We start from the raw sequence: 17520 nt of genomic DNA on the forward strand, positions 1-17520 counted from the left end.
GAAGCCCACTTGGGTTCTGCAGGACAATGATTCAAAACACCATCAAGTCAAGCAAGTCTTCTGACTGGTTTAAAATAAATAAACAAGGGGTGTTTAGGAGTGGCCAGGTAGTCAAAGTCTGGACTTGAATCCACTTGAAATGCTGTAGCATGACTTTTAAAAGGCAGTTCATGCTCGAAAACCCTCCACTGTTGCCAAATTAAAACAATTCTACAAGGATCTCCACAGAGATATGAAAGAGTCTTTGCCTGTTACAGAAAACGCTTGATTTAATTTGTTGCTGTTGGGTGGCCGAACCAGTTATTAGGTTTAGGGGGGCATTACTTTTTCCATATAGGCTCAGGTAGCTTTTAATAGTTTTTTTTCTCCCTAATAAATAAAATCACCATTTAAAAACTGCATTTTATGTTTTCTTGGGTTATCGTTGCCTGTTATTTACATTTGTTTGATTATCGTAAACATTTAAATGGGGAAACTGCAAAAAAAAAAAAAGAATTTGAGAAAGGGGTCAATACTTTTTCATGGCATTGTATCTTACTGTAATAACTGTGGCTTAGCAGGAATTTTCTTTTGAAAAGTCCATTGACAATAACTCAGGGTGTTTCCGCATGAGTTACTTTGAGAAGAGGTGGTCAAAGTTCCAGGTCCAAAGTCAACAAACGGCTTCAGTCTTTAAGATGAAGGACTATATCAGCAGCTGCTCTGTGAGTATCTGTGTCAAACGCTTAATTTTCAAAATGATCTGTCCTGTTGTGTCGTGTTCTGTGTCTTTTTTATGAACATGCGGATGTCAATTTAAGCACGCTTGTGTGTGCTGTTTTTCAGTATAACCAACTGTACCAAAATGTCAAAAGTGTTTCAAAAGACGGCGAGTATTTTTGCAAAGAACTTATGAGCGTTTTGCATCAAAGGTAGAATAAATGCAGTTGTACACTTTAGAAATGAATGACTTCAGGAGCGTTTGACTTTATGACTCCTGTTTTAGGGCCGAGCTAGAACACACGTATGCAAAGGGGCTCCAAAAATTGGCTGGAAAACTCATGAGGGCTTCCAAAGGCATGACCAACAAGTAAGGGAGGCCTTTTTGTGTAGTTTGAAATCTAATTCTTCCAGAAATAATGGTGCAATGTGACATTACATGATAGATTCCCAGCAGACGGGATCAAAACACAAGCTGTAACCTTTACATGCTTTCAGTTCTGTCTACAGTGCCTGGTGTCAGGTGTCAGATGAGATGTACTCTCGGGCTGATGCGCACAGGTAGTCTTTGTTTTAAGCCATTTAAACGTGCATCTTAACACACACAAAAAGAAGCTCTTCACTGATTTTCTTTTTTAGATCATTGGGAAATGCATTTCAGCAGGAGGCCATTCTGGAATTACGTCAAGTCTTAGACGAGCATATCAAGAGAAAGAGGCCTGTGTGTGTTCTTTGTGTTGTTTTCTCTATATACTGTACAGTTGTGTCTTGAGATAAGATTTTTTTTCCTGTGACCACAGTCGTAACGCAAAACGCTCGTATCAAAAAAATTATTTCCTTTTGTCTATGTCATTAAGCCGTTTAAGCCGCTTCAGCCTTCTCCCAAAAAATCAACAAAAATGTTAAGAGAAATTGCTCTCTCTAACATTTTGTTTCATAAAAACATACAGTAATGAGACAATCAAATCAAATGTTGTGAAATTAAATTGGCCACATTTTTTGATTCAATTTAATGAACATTGTGCTGCTCCTTATGGTGTGTGTGCCTTGGCCACCAGGAGGCAGAATAGCACAGACATACTGTACTATTCAGTAAACCACAGTAACATTAGTCGTTCTTAATCGTCGAAGATAAAGAATGTGAGTATTTTTTATATTTTCTATCTACATGTGTTGCAGCACCGTTTGTGTTGAACTATCCGTTGCTCAAAGGCATATAACAGCAAATTTCAGTGCTATTTCTTAGCGCGTTCATGGCGTTTTACGTTTTGTGTGAGCATTAAGATAGCAGAAGGCAATGTTTTGTGGTTGTTTTAAATACATGTGAAATTTTCCTTTTGTTTATTTTGACGGTAAACCATACACCATACAGCGCTCGTATCTACAATTTTTTGTAGTCAACGCAAAAAACATCAGGCAAATGACAGTTCGTATCTCAAAAAATTCCAAAATCCGGTCACTCATATCTCAAGTTACCACTATATACAAAAATAAAAACATTTCTGTCCAATATGACTCTTGATGAACGTCCTCTCTGCTTTTTACAGCTCGACAACGCTATAGAGAGAACGGGAAAACTTGTAATGGCAAACTGGACAGAGCAGATCAAGGTCAAGTCTATTCAAATAGATACAAGGATAGGAGCCAGAGCACACTCATTTAGTCTATTTTTGTCTGTGAATTAAAAGTGGGATCATAAGGGCAGCTTGATGTTAATTTTGACAAGAGGAAGAAATGGTGCTGCACTCGTGGCAATGAATCATTACTGTTAAATCGTGAAAGCAACATGGACCACTGACTGTGCAGGTGTACCTAATAAAGCGTTTGGTCTCCAGTCAGTTCACATTGTAGGTCTGCTAGTCCCTCAAAGTGAAAAGGGAAAATTAGTTTGTTTGAATAAGATAAATACCTATCATGCTGATTTTAAAAGGCCTCATTACATTAAAACCTCAAGTCATGTAACACACCTTGATAGGTGTAATGAATTAAAAAACAACTAAAGACTTCCATTATATACACTGGTTACATCATGATGTATTTATGTAATTGCCCGTGTTTACTGTTTTCTGAAAAAGACAAAGAAGAAACTGGCTGGATTAACACGGGAGCACGAGACTTTATTCAACTTTGTCGAGCGTAATAAGCACATATCCACAGAGAAAGACAAACAAAAGGTAAGCTATTAATGAAATGCAATTTACCATTTTTGTGGCCCACAATGGAACGATTTGACTCCCTGTTCTTGTTTGCAGATGCTAACCCAGTTGACCAAGTCAGCAGAGGTACAGACACGAGTGGATGAGGAATACTTTAATATCAACATGGAGGGCCAACAAATGAGACTCAAGTGGGAAAATACCCTTAAAAACTCCTACCAGGTGCCCAAACATGATTTTCATTTCATTTTAGAGGACATATCTTTAAAAAAAAAATAAACACACACACACCAATAACACCCAAGAGTGACTAAGTCATCTTATTCTGTATTCTATTTGATCATTTAGCAATTTAACTACATGAAAGAGGGGCAAAATATAAGACACAGCTCTCTATAATGCAGCGTGATTCTACACCACTGAAAAAAAGTACACACAAACTAACAAACATTCTTAAATGAATACCTCCGACAATGTCAATCAATCAGTCAGTCAGTCAAATTTGACACACCTCGTGCTGGCTCTCCTTACATTGTACAGGTGTACCTAACGACGTGTACAGTAATTGTATTCACTTCACAGAATCATGAAAATGAAATTATAAGCGTCACTTTGCTGCTTTCTTCCTGCTTTTGCAGGTCATCCAGGAGCTAGAGAAACAACGGCTTGAAGTTATTTGCAACATTCTGACCCGGTACAACCTTCACATGTCCAGTTTTGGGCAGACCCTCAAACATGTAATATGTAATAATATGCACTACTGTTGTTAATAATTATTGTCATAAGATTATTGATTATATAATCATTCGAAATGTGACCGTTCCAGGGCCAAAAGCAGATAGAACTGCTTGTCCAAAGGGTGGACATGGATAAAGACATACAAACACTGATGGAGGAGCACAACATCACAACAGCAGACAACAAAGCTGAATTTTTGATGACAGATTATTTTGTAAGTCTACTATTATTTTTTTAAGTTTATTTTAGAATTACAAGATGTGTTGTCATCAAGCTGGAATGTATACAACCTACAATAATTCTACTTTACTGGCATGTTCTTTGATGGTAAATGATACCGCGTAAGTAATGTAAAGGTTCCAGTCTCAATCGATCAATCAAATTTTATTTGTTTAGCACTTTTTCATACATAGAAAATTCAACCCAAAGTGCTTCAAAGAGATGAAAACAGACAATTAAAATAACAGGAACTATACACAAATGAAAGAGAAGTGAAGAGAAGAAAGAGAAGTATTAATTTAATGTGTCTTTCTTTTTGATTGATTGGAGGTAGGAGATTTTGGTGTTATTTTTATTTGATAAACTCAGTCTTCTTGATCATATATATTCTACTATTTTCATCACATTGACAATTTTTCATGTGTACCTTAAAAAAGCTGCCCACCGTGTCATTGTGGGGTAACTGTCCCTTAAAACAAAAAAAATCCACCAATAAATAAAAAAAAAAACACTGACGCTTTCAGTGACACACAGCATTTTGTCTGAAATGGTGGATAATTGCAGAATAAACATAAATATTTACATTCATGTCTTGGAAATTTAGATGGATGTTGTCAAGCTTAACGTGTCCACTCTGTCATAGTAAACTATCAATTGGTTGAAAAACCTTTCATAAATTTGAAATATATTTGTTAATCAGTACACAGTCAGCTTCCTAATTGAATCATGTTGCCAAGTGCTCATTAAATGCTAACATTAACCAAAAATGTCCACCCTGTCATTGTTCAGCATAACATCTACTTAATACAACGAAAATGAAGTTCAATGGAATTGTTTAGCTTTTTTTTTGGGGGGGGGGGGGGGGGGAGTCTTAAAGTCATATCATGGTGATGACTCTAGAACTGTACTTCATCATACCGAAACTGTATCAGTCAAAAATATAGTCTGTGATCGTTTCAAAATTTCTGATGGATCTCTTAACCGTATTGGATATTTTGTATTATGCCTGTATACCTAATGTTTTGGCCTGAGTTTTCAATTGAGCCCTCAGTCCAATGTGCATAACATGTTGTAGTTTGATTAATTTGGGTCTCGCTTGTGTCACATGCATCAGGAGGAAGACAGCAAATCACTGATGTGCAGAGAGCGAAGAAGAGAAGCCATTAAAGTTAAACTCTATCGCTTGGAGGAAGGAATCTTAAAAGCAAAGAAAGACTGCGAAGGCAACCTTCACTAATTATGTCAATTGTATTAGAGTTGACCGAAGGCCATAATTCAATTGAAAATGTCTACATTCTCTTGTCACAGGGATTGAAAAGTTGATGAAAACCTACTCTGAAAACCCTTCCTTTTCAAACCACAGGAACCTGGAGGAGACCGAGCAGCATCTCGATGAGGTGCGTGCCGTGTCATGCGTTTTGGACTTTGTGGATGATAAGTGAAAAGCTCAGTGAAAGTGGTGTCATACTGTATGTTGCATGCAGAATACTCTGAAGCTGGATCTCCTGGAGGCCACGCACTATAAACTCTCTGTATCGTTGTGTGAAATAGAGGGGAAACCCAGGTCCTCCCACCCATTTAGGGACTGCATTGTTAAGTGGAAAGATAAGGTATGTGTGCATTGTCAACAAAAACAATTACTCCAAATATCTCAGGGACATAAGGTAGAAAATTGAACTTGAAAATCTCTGAATATGATCTTTTCTTTATTCGGCATTGCCCTTGGCCGCATATTACTGGAAACAGACTAATACAATCAACACAGATACATTATGTGTAGAGTGTGTAGAGAATTTTGCCAAGAATCCCCTCATAATCTTAAATCTAATTTAACATAACTACCATGTGTGTGCGTGCCCCAAGATGCCATTGGAATTGAACTTGTCTATTTTCAAGAGGAAAAAAAGTTGCAATTTTACAATAACAAATTCCTATTTTGTCAAGACAAAAGGGTTTTAATGTTATGAAAATGAAGTCGGGATTTTTTTTTTTAAAGAAAATAAGTCTTTCCATGGACAGAGATGTATTTTGTTGCGATGAAAAGTCGTTATCCTCCGAGAACAGTGTTATTTTTCCTACGACAATAACATTTTATTTTTCCAAGATAGTCTTAATATGATATTAAAATTTACCTCAACTGTTTTATTCATAGAGCACTTTAAAAACAACATACTGTACATATACAATACAAATTAAATATAAAATGTAAGAAAATGTAACCTAATTTAAAAACAATAAAAACAAATGACACTCAAACAAGTGCACTCTTATGGTGTGTTGAAAGCACAGGAATAAAAATGGGTTTGAAGGCAGGTTCTTACAAATGCACAGCACAGGCAGGCAGTGGAGGGAGGCCAGAATAGAATTTGTGCTCCCTCTTGTGTGTTCCAGTTAAGTGGCAGCAGCATTTTTGAACCAGCTGGAGACATTTGAAGGAGGACTGGCTGACTCCAAAGCAAAGTGCATTACAATAATTCGGCCAAGATGTGACCAAAGGATTGGTTTCCTAACATGGGAGAGAAAAACTCAAACGATTTTTTTTTAATTACTTTGACTATATTCTCGAAAAAATACTAAAATAGGACTGTTTCTGTAAAATGCCTTTTGTTCTAAACACAAATGGCTATGCATGCAGGAATATCACATTTATGTGGTGTGTCACAGCCTTATCATTTGAATTGGTCCAAATTCAAGCTAAGGCCAAGTAATTGGTTTATTATATTTGTTTTATTGGCACGCCCCCATATGTAGGTATGCACTTTGTAAAATGATACATTATTTATTGCTAATTATTTTGTCCAGTTTTTGCTGAACCAACCTGGACAGCTTTCATGCTAGCAATATAATGTATAGCTTCTGTGATACTGTTGTATCGTGTTCTTGTGGAAATTAGTGGTCTTCCACAAATGATATTTCATATGACCATCTTTTAGAAAACAACAGACCATCTAGCATCATGTAGTGCTTTAATGCAGACAATTTTAACGCAAGTGAGGTCTCGACATTTTACCATTTGAGGAATTTTAGTGATTTCACTCCAATTCCCAAATTTGAGCCAGTTCGCTGTACATTGAGAAACTAGGAATTAACATTCAATCACTAAAACTTTCTTTAGTTCACGCTAAATGCTAATGCCCCAGTGCATAGAGTAAGTCTCTCTTTCAGCTCCACAGGAAACAGCCTTGCAAATGCCATGTCATCCGCAGGCAGGGAGTTGAGCTGAACAAAAACATGAATGCTGAATTTATTTCAGATATTCACTATGACTTCCCTATTAATATCCGCATTAACATAACTTCATTATATGAAGCAAATAATTGTTAGGACACATTTATCTAAGGAATCTATAGCCCTTATTAAACTTATATTGTATACAGTGAACGCTACATATTTATACTTTTTTTTACTGCATTCTCCATTGCCAATTCATTCTCTCCCACTTCACTGTTGTGCTCAGGTCAAAGCCATGTTTATTTTTTAAGTCATAACAGTATTCCTTAGGCGCCATCTGGTGGCATCTTGGTGCTAAGGAACTGTTGAAGTCAGTTGAGGAACTTCATTTAGACAATAGTATTTTCCCAACATATTGTGGCATCAATATGCAAATTGCAGTACCATATACATTTCTTGTTGTGGGGGGTGGGGAATTGTTCTGGGATTTTCACTTTGGCAGGGGTTCACTATTGATGCTGCATTGCTAATCATCCCGTCAGGACTGTGAGCACAGTGTGGTGCAGCTGACTCGCCCGGTGAAACTCAGCAAGAGTCCATTCAGAAGCAGACACTCTCTGAGAGCGTCCATCATCTACAAAGGACCCGTTCAGATGACAAAAAGTCCCACTGCAGGGCCTGGGTCCAGTGGTCAGATCTCCGGTACAGCACAGTTACAGGAATCAGAGGACGCTGTTCAAACGCCAAAACCCGTGCAAGAGGCTAAAGAACACGGTACAAATAAGACATTTATATACATCAGATATTTATTTGGAACTAAACACTAACATATATCAAATGAACAGTTCAAAGAACACCAGATGTTTGCACCGTGGGGCAATGCAAGGCCTTATACAGCTTCACTCCTCAACGCAGTGATGAATTAATGCTAAAAGAAGGTACGACAGAGAATAAATTCGCCTAACATATCAAAAAGCAGAATGGAGATATGAAAAATAACATCATGTTTCATAGGGGATCTACTAGACATTTACACAAAGGATAAGAATGGCTGGTGGTTTGGTGCACTTCATGGCCAGACAGGTCATTTTCCAGCCACCTATGTTGAGGAGCTGCCTGCGCTGAGCAATATATCACCTGAAGTCTGACTACAACTGCAGCTTTCAAATGGAGCCAACAACGCGTACAATTTGTATATATATAAATAATAATTCTTTGTAGGGGCAATGTCTTGAATTGGTTAATAAGTCAGTCAGTTGTACATGTACATTTATGCCATTTGTTAAACTGTGCAATCGTATATGCATATTTAAAAAAGGTTTTTGAGGATCAAATGAGTTATGACATGTTTATATAATTTTTTTTACAAAAGTAGTATGTACAGTACAAGTCACAGGTTTTGGTCACTTCCTCACACTATTGATTGACAATGGGTATCTAAACATCTGACTGGTAAAATACATAGTGAGAATAAGATCTATATATTTACCAACCCAGAAGCATTTTTAAAATCCACATATGCAAGTCCTGAGTCTGTGTCTATTCTTTTGCTTACAAGTTCTATTTTACAACATACATGAGAGTTTGCTGCTAATCTGTCTTTTTTGAAATCATTTTTTATCAAGCTTGGGCGATAAACTGCAACCTGACGTTTTTCAGGAAAACTGGTAAATTGTTGGTCTCCTGGAGCCATTTCTCCAAGTCGGGCAGACACTTGAGTGCAGGCTGGCTGGACACAACTGCAGAATGGGAAGATTTCAGTCAATTTCACAGAACCTACAGGTATTGAGAGTTGACTAGTGGTGTCACAAAGACTAGATTTGGTTGTTTTTTGGGACATTAACTCAAAATGCTTGTCACAATTAACACCATCTTGATCACGCGTTGAAATATTAAAGCATAATAAAAATGTATCGTGGTGCCTTGAGATAATAGTTGAATTTGTTATGTGATCAGGCTCGTAACTCAATACACCTATCCCAAAATTTCTATGGTTTGCAATAGTTGATGGTAGAGGTGGGCGATTAAATGATCAAGGTAAATTTCAGGTCGATCACTGTGATCAGCTGTGTGCATACTTCCTCAATCAAACATGGTGCAAATGTGCATTACAAAAGCCAATCAGTCGACCTTCTCCTTATCTACTTTCTTTTGCAATTTGTTGAAGTAAACAAAGTAATTGTAAGAAGCAAATAATGACCAAATGTGTAGCCAAACGCGTAGCTGAGGGCAGCCAAATAGCTGTCAGCCATGACTTGGCGTTACCCGCCAAAGATGAGGCTATTTGGACAAGTCACTCAACGTCGGTTATGTGGCAGTATCTTCTAAGCTAAGTGGAGCAAATTAAGATGTGCAATGTATGTCTGCGGTCAGTGCCCTCATAAACGGGTAACACAACAAACAAGTTTACTTAGTACAGACGCTTTAAAACAATGTATAATAATCGAGATCGGATGCTATGAAAAAATACATCCATCCATCCATCCATTATCTGAGCCGCTTCTCCTCACTAGGGTCGCGGGCATGCTGGAGCCTATCCCAGCTGACATCGGGCAGGAGGCGGGGTACACCCTGAACTGGTTGCCAGCCAATCACAGGGAACATTGAAACAAACAACCATTCGCACTCACAGTCATGCCTACGGGCAATTTAGAGTCTCCAATTAATGCATGTTTTTGGGATGTGGGAGGAAACCGGAGTGCCCGGAGAAAACCCACGCAGGCACGGGGAGAACATGCAAACTCCACACAGGCGGGGACGGGGATTGAACCCCGCACCTCAGAACTGTGAGGCTGACGCTCTAACCAGTCGGCCACTGTGCCGCTGAAAAAATACATTGTGTTTTATTTTTTTTGGGGGGGGGGCATATCACTCAGGCCTAGGTGAAAGATGCTCATATTCTGTTTGGGTTTTGTTTTTACCATGTAATGTGCTCATAACACCTTAATTGTTACTAGCCTAGACTGATCTGTGTCAACTTTAAAAGCGACATTTTCCAGTGTTGAACTATTTTAGTCGTTTGTGTGTTGTGCCGATGAAACTGTGTTTCAGGTAACGCCATCTGTGTTAGCTTGGTATTTTGTTTGTTGCTACATTATTTGTTTTACCTGCTTTGTCATGCAATTAATGCTGGCTTGCAGTTTAGTGCAGCTGCCATTTTCTCCCGAGAGGCCTGAAATTAGGTCATTCGAATTTCTTGAGCTTATCTACGTCATTGGCGAAGATCTCCGGCTCTCTTTTCCACTCCGAGCCAGCGCTGGCATCATAAACACATGTGCTCTCACAAGTGGGTCTTCTCCACAGAGGCAACCAATCAGAGAAAGGGGGGGTTTTCTGGACACTCGTATGACAAAACCAAGGTGTTTTTTTTAATGAAATTGATATTAAGTCCATGTTAGAGTTGCTCTATGGAGGTCTAAATAACAAAAATACGGGACCATTAAATAACAGGCAGTTGGATGTTAAAATGTCAGTAATGACAAGTTGGTACTCAAAAAGGTTTACACTTGAGTGAAACATGCCATGTTTAAGAAAAGTTAGTGTTTTTGAACATTATATTAAAATAAAACATTTCCTCCCAATTGCAAGACATAAACAGCAGTATCAAGTATCAGTCCTTTGTGTTGGCGAGTCCACAAATATACTCCAAGTACCAGTAGTCAGTCTGGGGGGAAAAAAGTGCTATTGGTGTACGCCCACTTACTTTGATATGATCTATCGTTCTTGAGTCCCATTGTGATGACGTATGGACGGTTCAGATCAGCTCGGTCGATACAGCGGAACACAAACTGCAACTTTTCATCTTCACAAAGGTATAACAAACCCAGTAACGCAGAGTAAAAAAAAAAAAAAAGGAAAAGAAAAAGACAAAACAGTTTGGTGAAATTTTAAACAGAAACGTAAGACTCACACAAAGTGAAATATCAGTGAAATATTAATAACAAATGTCTTGCCATGAATTTTTCGTATTTCCAACCCCAAATAATCCTGAAAGATTAATCTGGCTTTTTTCAGGTTCTTCAGTCGGTCCTTGTTTGCTTTATATTGGGACTCAATTACTGAGGAAGGAAAAAATAAAATAGGCAGACGCGCCAGTTATTAAAAAAATAAAAAATAAATAAAGAATCTAGGCTGATGATGCCTAAATGAAACTTACACTCTCTTCTCACGGATTGTTCTTCTTTAAGATTCTCAATCTCCTGGAGAATAGTCTGCTTTTCCTTCTGAGCAGGATTGGATTTAATTTCTGCAATAGTGCGCCTTTTCTCCTGAGAAAATGCATTCATGTGCTGCAAATCTGTGAATCATGACAAACATTGATTGGAATCCAATGCAGGAAAGAATGTGGCACAATTTCAGTCACCGTACGAATAGTACTCTACCTTAGATACACATGCACAATCTATCTATATGGAAACTAAAATAATCTATCAATATGAAATGCTTGGTTTCGACAATGTTTATGGGGACTTAACCACCACCTTTTACTACAGCCAGTCACGTTGCAATTAGAAAGCATCAATACTATACAAAAACACAATACTGTATAACAGCACACAACTGTGCCAGGTACGTCTGGGGCAGTTAAAAATATTTTTCTAACAACATAAAAACATTTAAATAAAATACATTACACTAACTGGAGATGCTCGTTATAAAATGTGTGCAAACCACTACAGACTGTTTTGCTAGCTGAAGTTGGCTGTTACAAATTTTCTCTGAATAACCAATCAGGATGGGTAGAATGCTTACGGCTTCGAGGTCCAGCACTGTTAGTATACATTTGACATCTGATTGGTTAAAGAAACAACTACTTTTTACATTAACCCTGTATGTGCAAGACATTTTAATAATAAAGTAGAGAAAATGACTACAAAATGACTATTGGGAATAAATTCATACAATTTCATGGAACAAAGACTAGAATTTAGATTGGAAATGTTAAGTCAGTGCTTCTGATATTGTTGAAGTCAGTAGAGAACTACATCCATCAAAGTGGTAGAACTGCACTGCACTACAGAGTGGTAAGTTTGTGCAAATATATTATAAACACCCAAACTGAGCAACGCACCAATGTCAAATTGGATCTGAGTAACTTGTGCAAGCATATTGGATATGAATCAAGACATAATCTCTCACCTTTTGTAAACCGTTCAGCAGTCTCAAACAGTATCTCGTCATCCGCACAGTTCTTTAAACCTCCATCTATGTAAAATAAGTGGAAAACGGTCATCACTGAGCATTATATCAGTTTAACAAGCACAAAGCGATGAACACAACCATCGTACCTCGAGACAATTTGACAAACTGTTTGTGGCAGTGGCTCAGTTCAGCGATAATATCGTTGTGTTCAGCAAACGCTTTCAGCACTCGGTGGTGCTTCTCCGTCCTTTGCTTTTCAAAAATGACAGTTATGTTGATATCCGCGATTGATGTCATATTTTCGACGTCTGTGGGTAGAAGAAGTACGTTAGTCGTGGTGGACTCATAATAAACAATTACACGCATAGGGAGCCAGGACTTAAGCAATCACATGTGTAAAGGGAATAGATTTAGGCGCATTAAACACACAAGTCTGCATCATTGGCATTAGCTCATCGGCTAATGCAAAAGCGGAAACTAGTGGAACATGGCAACTCTTCGCCGTTAGCTTTACCAGTGCGCAATAGCACAACTTCGGTTTCAGGATATGTCCCTTCATCATGTTAACTAACTTACAAGCGAGTATTTGAAACGTATGTGTGAGACTTACGTGATAAAATGTGCATTACAACAGTTCAACTCGAACGTACCCCTCTGTTCGTTATTTTCAAAATGTCGCGGTTTGTTTTGTGGGCGGGACCTTGTTCTTTGAATTGAACGCCGGATTGCAAACTGTAACAGCGGCTTACCGCCACCTATTGATCAGAACGATCACTGCTTTTGCCTACATTTGCATTGTTTTAAAAAATAAAGCAAAATAAAATAAAAATCAGACCAACAAAAGGGTTTAGATTTTCAAATGCTTTTATTTAATTCTGTTGTCTTCAAAAATACAAATTAATTTCGAGTGATTTTATCTTTTGATTGTTTTCTCAAAATTCTTCTTAGATTAAATTTCCCTTGTATTCATCATACTCTTGAATTTTCTCCTCACACTCATATTTTTACACTTCCAAATTGCACTTCATCAATAAAGTATAGAAATGATTCATTTCTTTTATTTTGCTATATTTCTTTATGTATTCATTATGTAATGATAGGCTTCAGCTGTAACGTGGACCCTAAAGCAGACAACTAACTCTTGAACAATGTAATAATCTTTATTCACAACGAAGTGTGTACGAAAGCGTGAGAATACAAAATAAAGAATGCAAAAAGTTTGAATGATTGTTTGTTTGAGTGCCCTGCGATTGGTTGGCGACCAGTCCTCTCCCACGGTCAGCTGGGATAGGCTACGGCTTCATCTTTCATCATGACCCACACCCTATCAGGAAAGCAGATGGATGGATGAATACAAATCGAGTCGCAGTATCATGTTATTACAAACTCTCAATTATTCAACAGTATAACTCATTAAAAAGAAAAAGAAAAGAAAAACATAAATATCAAATATATGCCCATTTTGATGTTTAATCACCTCCATGTTTATTTGTCAGTACAAGATGTGCAAAGAAAAACAGAAAATAAATGAGGCTGGTCCAGGAGGTTACTTTGCTAGCTCTCGGTTTTCAGTGTTTACAGTGGCTAATATTTAACAATTGTAAAAGCAATGAAGTGTAACATAGCTAATGGCTGACAGTTAGGGCATTAACAGTTTTGTAACATGTTAAAGTGCTGCGTGCTAATGACTCTGGAGCACAAGATTTCTTGTGTGCAAACTGAACAGCTTGCAGTTGTTGCCATGGCACCACAGAATGATTTATTATCATGACTCTAGCTTGAGATATAAAACTATCTGAGATGTGGTGTCGTCGTTATGTTGCCTTCACTGGTGCTGGAGAAATCGGTCGTTCAGTCCTGGCCACAGAGAGTCAACCTTAGATGGATTTTGTCCACAGTAATGAGGTGCTGGTTATTCAGCATCTGCAGAACAACTACGGGGAATACCATGACTTCCTCGGCCTCATTTCAACCGTGGGCGACCCTCGAAATATTTTCTCGGTTTATTTCCCCCTGTGGTTCCACCTCAGTCACAGTGTGGGCACCAAGATGATATGGGCGGCTGTTTTTGGTGACTGGTTCAATCTCATTTTCAAATGGTAAGCCAACAGTCTCAGTGGTATCTATTCATATTATTATTATTTTAATCAGGAACTTGTTATTTTAGGATTCTCTTTGGGCAACGACCTTATTGGTGGGTGCATGAAAGTCACCTTATCCAAAACGGTTCTTTCCCCCATTTGGAACAATTTCACATAACGTGTGAAACAGGGCCAGGTAAGTATACTCACCAAACCATTAGGTACATTCTAATAAAATTCAAATAACTAAGGTTGAAAAAGGGGTAAACTTCTCGAAAAACATCTCAGTATAATGCAGTATGTTAAAAAAAACCTTATGGCAGCTATCATTCAAAATCTTTGAATTTCTGATTTCTTACATTAGTTTGCTGAGAACTATGTAATGAAGTGTCAGGTGACTGAAAATACAATCACTTCCAGAGGCCAACCTCTTTTTGTTGCAGGTTGCCCATCCGGTCATGCCATGGGCTCATCATGCGTTTGGTATGTCATGATCACGTCTGCTCTCAACTCAACTGGGCCTGCCACTTTCACCACAGACCATACTTCGAAGAGGTGCGTCAGTCCATACATTTTCTTTAACCTTTATCCTGCTCTTAACCTACCCTTAGCTGACAGAAGGCTAAGCATACACCTAAATGCAATTGGGCAATGAACCCAACATAATGGGCATTGTTTTTGGACTGTGGGAGGAAGGAGGAAGACCTGGAAAGGAAACCGAAGCAAGCGGATCCTATGGAACCCCAAGCACACTGTGTAATTCAAATTCACGTTTTCAACTCTTTCATTCTGTTCTTCCAGGTTTTGGCTTCTGAGGTCATGCCTGTGGACTGCTTTTTGGATCATTCAGATAAGTGTTTGCATCTCCAGAGTTTTTATTGCCACGCATTTCCCTCATCAGGTCATCCTCGGTCTTCTAGCTGGTGAGTTATGTCACAGAAATTTTTAAACATGTTTATTTTTAATTGATTGTTTTGTTATGTACACTACTAAAACAAGTTAGGAATATTGGACTTTCTGGAGAAACCTCAGGATGAACCTTAAATGCACTATAACCTTTACAGGTGAACCTAATTTGACCCGCTCTAAACTTTTCAATGTCCAACTGTTCAATGTTTCAGTACACTTTGCACAACTTGAACACCAAAGTTTGATCAATAAATGGGTGCAACAAATCAGCTGGTTCAATTAGAATTTGTATTCAAACAGTCGTCTTCATCATGCAGTTTACATTTTGACATCATTAAACCAAAGCAACACTTAACAGTTGCTCAACAGTACCTCACCATAGCAAGGTTTCAAACAGGATGTTCTCAAAGAGAGAGAGAGAGCTAGTGAGTGTCATAGAGTCATCAGCAGGTTGCAACAGAGAGACTGGAGGAGACACAGAAAGGCATAGAAGTGGACGTCCTTGGGTATTAAAAACAAAATGAAAACTGTTGTGAATTTTGCTGTTCCGCTCCTTGTTAAGAGAACAGCATGTTGTGCAAAAAAGTTTGGAGACATTTTAAAGTTCAGAGAAGGTCAGATTAAAGTCCCATCCATCAATCCATTTTCTGAGCCACTTCTCCTCACTAGGGTCGCGGGCGTGCTGGAGCCTATCCCAGCTATCATCGGGCAGGAGGCGGGGTACACCCTGAACTGGTTGCCACCCAATCGCAGGGCACATACAAACAAACAACATTCACACTCACATTCACACCTACGGGCAATTTAGAGTCCCCAATTAATGCATGTTTTTGGGATGTGGGAGGAAACCGGAGTGCCCGGAGAAAACCCACGCAGGCACGGGGAGAACATGCAAACTCCACACAGGCGGGACCGGGGATTGAACCCCGCTGAGATTAAAGTCCCTGTAAAGTAAAAATAAATACGTCTTCAAATTTGGCACACCACAGACAAGAGTGTTATTAACAACCCTGTCAAATATGATTGACTAAAAAAAAATGGCAAGTATATAACTTGAGGCTTCAAAATCGTCGATAAGCGCAGGCCGGTGGATCTGAGAGTTGGTAGCTACGCCACTGTGCGAGTGTTTATGGCTGACTTCAGTCACCGCCAATCCAAGAGGCTCCTCTAATCCCATTTAAATGTGGCGCAACAGACAGTCTCTACCTACTGTACCAGGATTTAGACAGTCTGAGCAGGCAGTTTAGATCGACTTTCTTCCACCAAATTGGCAAACACACGCCTTGCGCTTGCACAAAAATCAGGAACCACTAGTATTTTTACCTCGCCGCAGATGCAGTCTACGAAAATCGAGTCCTATATCTCCGCACCTGATTACTACATTGGTCTCAGTCTTTGCACAATTTCAACAATTATCTTCAAACATGCACAATGTATTTAGACAATTTAATGCAGTTTACACAAGTCTTTAAGTTCACTTTAAAGGTTATAATACATTTTAGGTTGATCCTGAAATTTCACCTGAAAGCCTAATATCCCTAACTTTTGGTCAGTAGTTTATACACAGTTTATAATGTATGTATTTCTATCTTTTGGGCAATTTGCAGGTATGTTCGTCGCAAAGGCATTCGAACACATCCCCTCCGTCTCCAACGCAAGCTTGAAAACGTACATTCAGACCAATGTTTTCCTCTTCTCCGCTGCTCTTGGCTTCTACCTGCTGCTCTCTCTGGCAGGCGTGGACCCACTGTGGTCAGTCACCAAAGCCAAGAGGTGGTGCGCCAATCCAGACTGGATCCACCTCGACACCACTCCTTTCGCCGGGCTGGTGAGAAACCTGGGAGCCTTGTTCGGCCTGGGCCTGGCTATCAACTCTGCGATGTTCATTCAGAGTTGTAAGGGCAAGAACGGCCACAAAATCCGATTTAAGCTCATGTGCGTGGCCGCCACCCTCACGACCCTTCAAGTGTATGACGTAGTGAAAATACCCTCTCACACTGAGGTGCTTTTTTACATACTGTCTTTTTGTAAGAGCGCCTCAATGCCTCTTGTTGTGGTTGCTCTGATTCCTTACTGTGTTTACCTGATGATGGGAGATGAGGACAGGAAACTTGTTTAGAAGGAACGACGTCTTGTAATATGATTAGTAATATATTTGTGATTAATTATATTCAATGACATATTAGGTCATGCAATGTATGCACGCAAGTCCAGGACATTTTTATACATGTTATTATGTAGTTAAGTTTTTATTTTATTTGACCTTATTTTAAAAGATTGCTCAGTGAAAACTGTATTACATAATTTTGAAAGTTGCTGTAAATGAAAGTTAATAAATTGTGAATTTTAAAATGTGATTTGTATTTTACTTTTGCAATCACAAATTGAAGTTCAGCGTTTGAAGG

General features: G+C 38.6%; 3 protein-coding genes across 7 annotated transcripts; 2 read left to right on the forward strand and 1 right to left on the reverse strand.

Annotated features, from left to right (window-relative positions):
- Nucleotides 1-631: 631 nt before the first annotated feature.
- On the forward strand, nt 632-8514 carry nostrin (nitric oxide synthase trafficking). 4 transcript variants are annotated; one of them, XM_061791608.1, is made up of 16 exons: nt 632-704; nt 826-911; nt 986-1069; nt 1198-1260; nt 1339-1420; nt 2247-2309; nt 2775-2873; nt 2952-3077; nt 3494-3592; nt 3682-3807; nt 4927-5035; nt 5121-5209; nt 5297-5422; nt 7526-7757; nt 7829-7921; nt 7998-8514. In XM_061791608.1, the coding sequence occupies exons 1-16, from the start codon at nt 678-680 to the stop codon at nt 8129-8131; spliced, it is 1638 nt and encodes a 545-aa protein (XP_061647592.1). In that variant the 5' UTR covers nt 632-677; the 3' UTR covers nt 8132-8514. The 4 variants fall into 4 exon arrangements, with proteins under 4 accessions (XP_061647592.1, XP_061647595.1, XP_061647593.1 ...); XM_061791609.1 differs by lacking the exon at nt 826-911 and having other exon boundaries at nt 668-704; XM_061791610.1 differs by lacking the exons at nt 826-911; nt 986-1069 and having other exon boundaries at nt 683-704.
- spc25 (SPC25 component of NDC80 kinetochore complex) lies at nt 7768-12871 on the reverse strand. 2 transcript variants are annotated; one of them, XM_061791620.1, is made up of 7 exons: nt 12736-12871; nt 12272-12433; nt 12123-12188; nt 11140-11280; nt 10937-11041; nt 10687-10785; nt 7768-8722 (listed from the first exon to the last, which is right to left on the reverse strand). In XM_061791620.1, exons 1-7 carry the CDS (start codon nt 12749-12751, stop codon nt 8604-8606), a joined length of 708 nt encoding a protein of 235 aa, XP_061647604.1. In that variant the 5' UTR covers nt 12752-12871; the 3' UTR covers nt 7768-8603. The 2 variants fall into 2 exon arrangements, with proteins under 2 accessions (XP_061647604.1, XP_061647605.1); XM_061791621.1 differs by having other exon boundaries at nt 12776-12870.
- Nucleotides 12872-13836: 965 nt separating this feature from the next.
- Nucleotides 13837-17431, forward strand: LOC133486719 (glucose-6-phosphatase 2-like). The gene is made up of 5 exons (XM_061792300.1): nt 13837-14224; nt 14293-14402; nt 14650-14761; nt 15008-15129; nt 16723-17431. The coding sequence occupies exons 1-5, from the start codon at nt 14007-14009 to the stop codon at nt 17232-17234; spliced, it is 1074 nt and encodes a 357-aa protein (XP_061648284.1). The 5' UTR covers nt 13837-14006; the 3' UTR covers nt 17235-17431.
- The last annotated feature ends 89 nt before the right edge of the window (nt 17432-17520 follow it).

The sequence above is a fragment of the Phyllopteryx taeniolatus genome, chromosome 12, assembly GCF_024500385.1.
Source record: "Phyllopteryx taeniolatus isolate TA_2022b chromosome 12, UOR_Ptae_1.2, whole genome shotgun sequence".
NCBI classification, from domain to species: Eukaryota; Metazoa; Chordata; class Actinopteri; order Syngnathiformes; family Syngnathidae; genus Phyllopteryx; species Phyllopteryx taeniolatus.

Bases quoted from the DNA above. Each gene is read 5' to 3' on its own strand.
- nostrin (XM_061791608.1), top strand. From the start codon at position 678: ATGAAGGACTATATCAGCAGCTGCTCT. The intron at 2,874-2,951 runs GTAAGCTATTAA...TCTTGTTTGCAG, and splicing joins CAGAGAAAGACAAACAAAAG to ATGCTAACCCAGTTGACCAA. The intron at 7,922-7,997 runs GTACGACAGAGA...CATGTTTCATAG, and splicing joins TGAATTAATGCTAAAAGAAG to GGGATCTACTAGACATTTAC.
- spc25 (XM_061791620.1), bottom strand. The intron at 12,189-12,271 runs GTACGATGGTTG...TATTTTACATAG, and splicing joins GTTTGTCAAATTGTCTCGAG to ATGGAGGTTTAAAGAACTGT. The intron at 11,042-11,139 runs GTAAGTTTCATT...TTCCTTCCTCAG, and splicing joins ACAATCCGTGAGAAGAGAGT to TAATTGAGTCCCAATATAAA.
- LOC133486719 (XM_061792300.1), top strand. From the start codon at position 14,007: ATGGATTTTGTCCACAGTAATGAGGTGCTGGTTATTCAGCATCTGCAG. The intron at 14,403-14,649 runs GTAAGTATACTC...TTTTTGTTGCAG, and splicing joins AACGTGTGAAACAGGGCCAG to GTTGCCCATCCGGTCATGCC. The intron at 14,762-15,007 runs GTGCGTCAGTCC...CTGTTCTTCCAG, and splicing joins ACAGACCATACTTCGAAGAG to GTTTTGGCTTCTGAGGTCAT.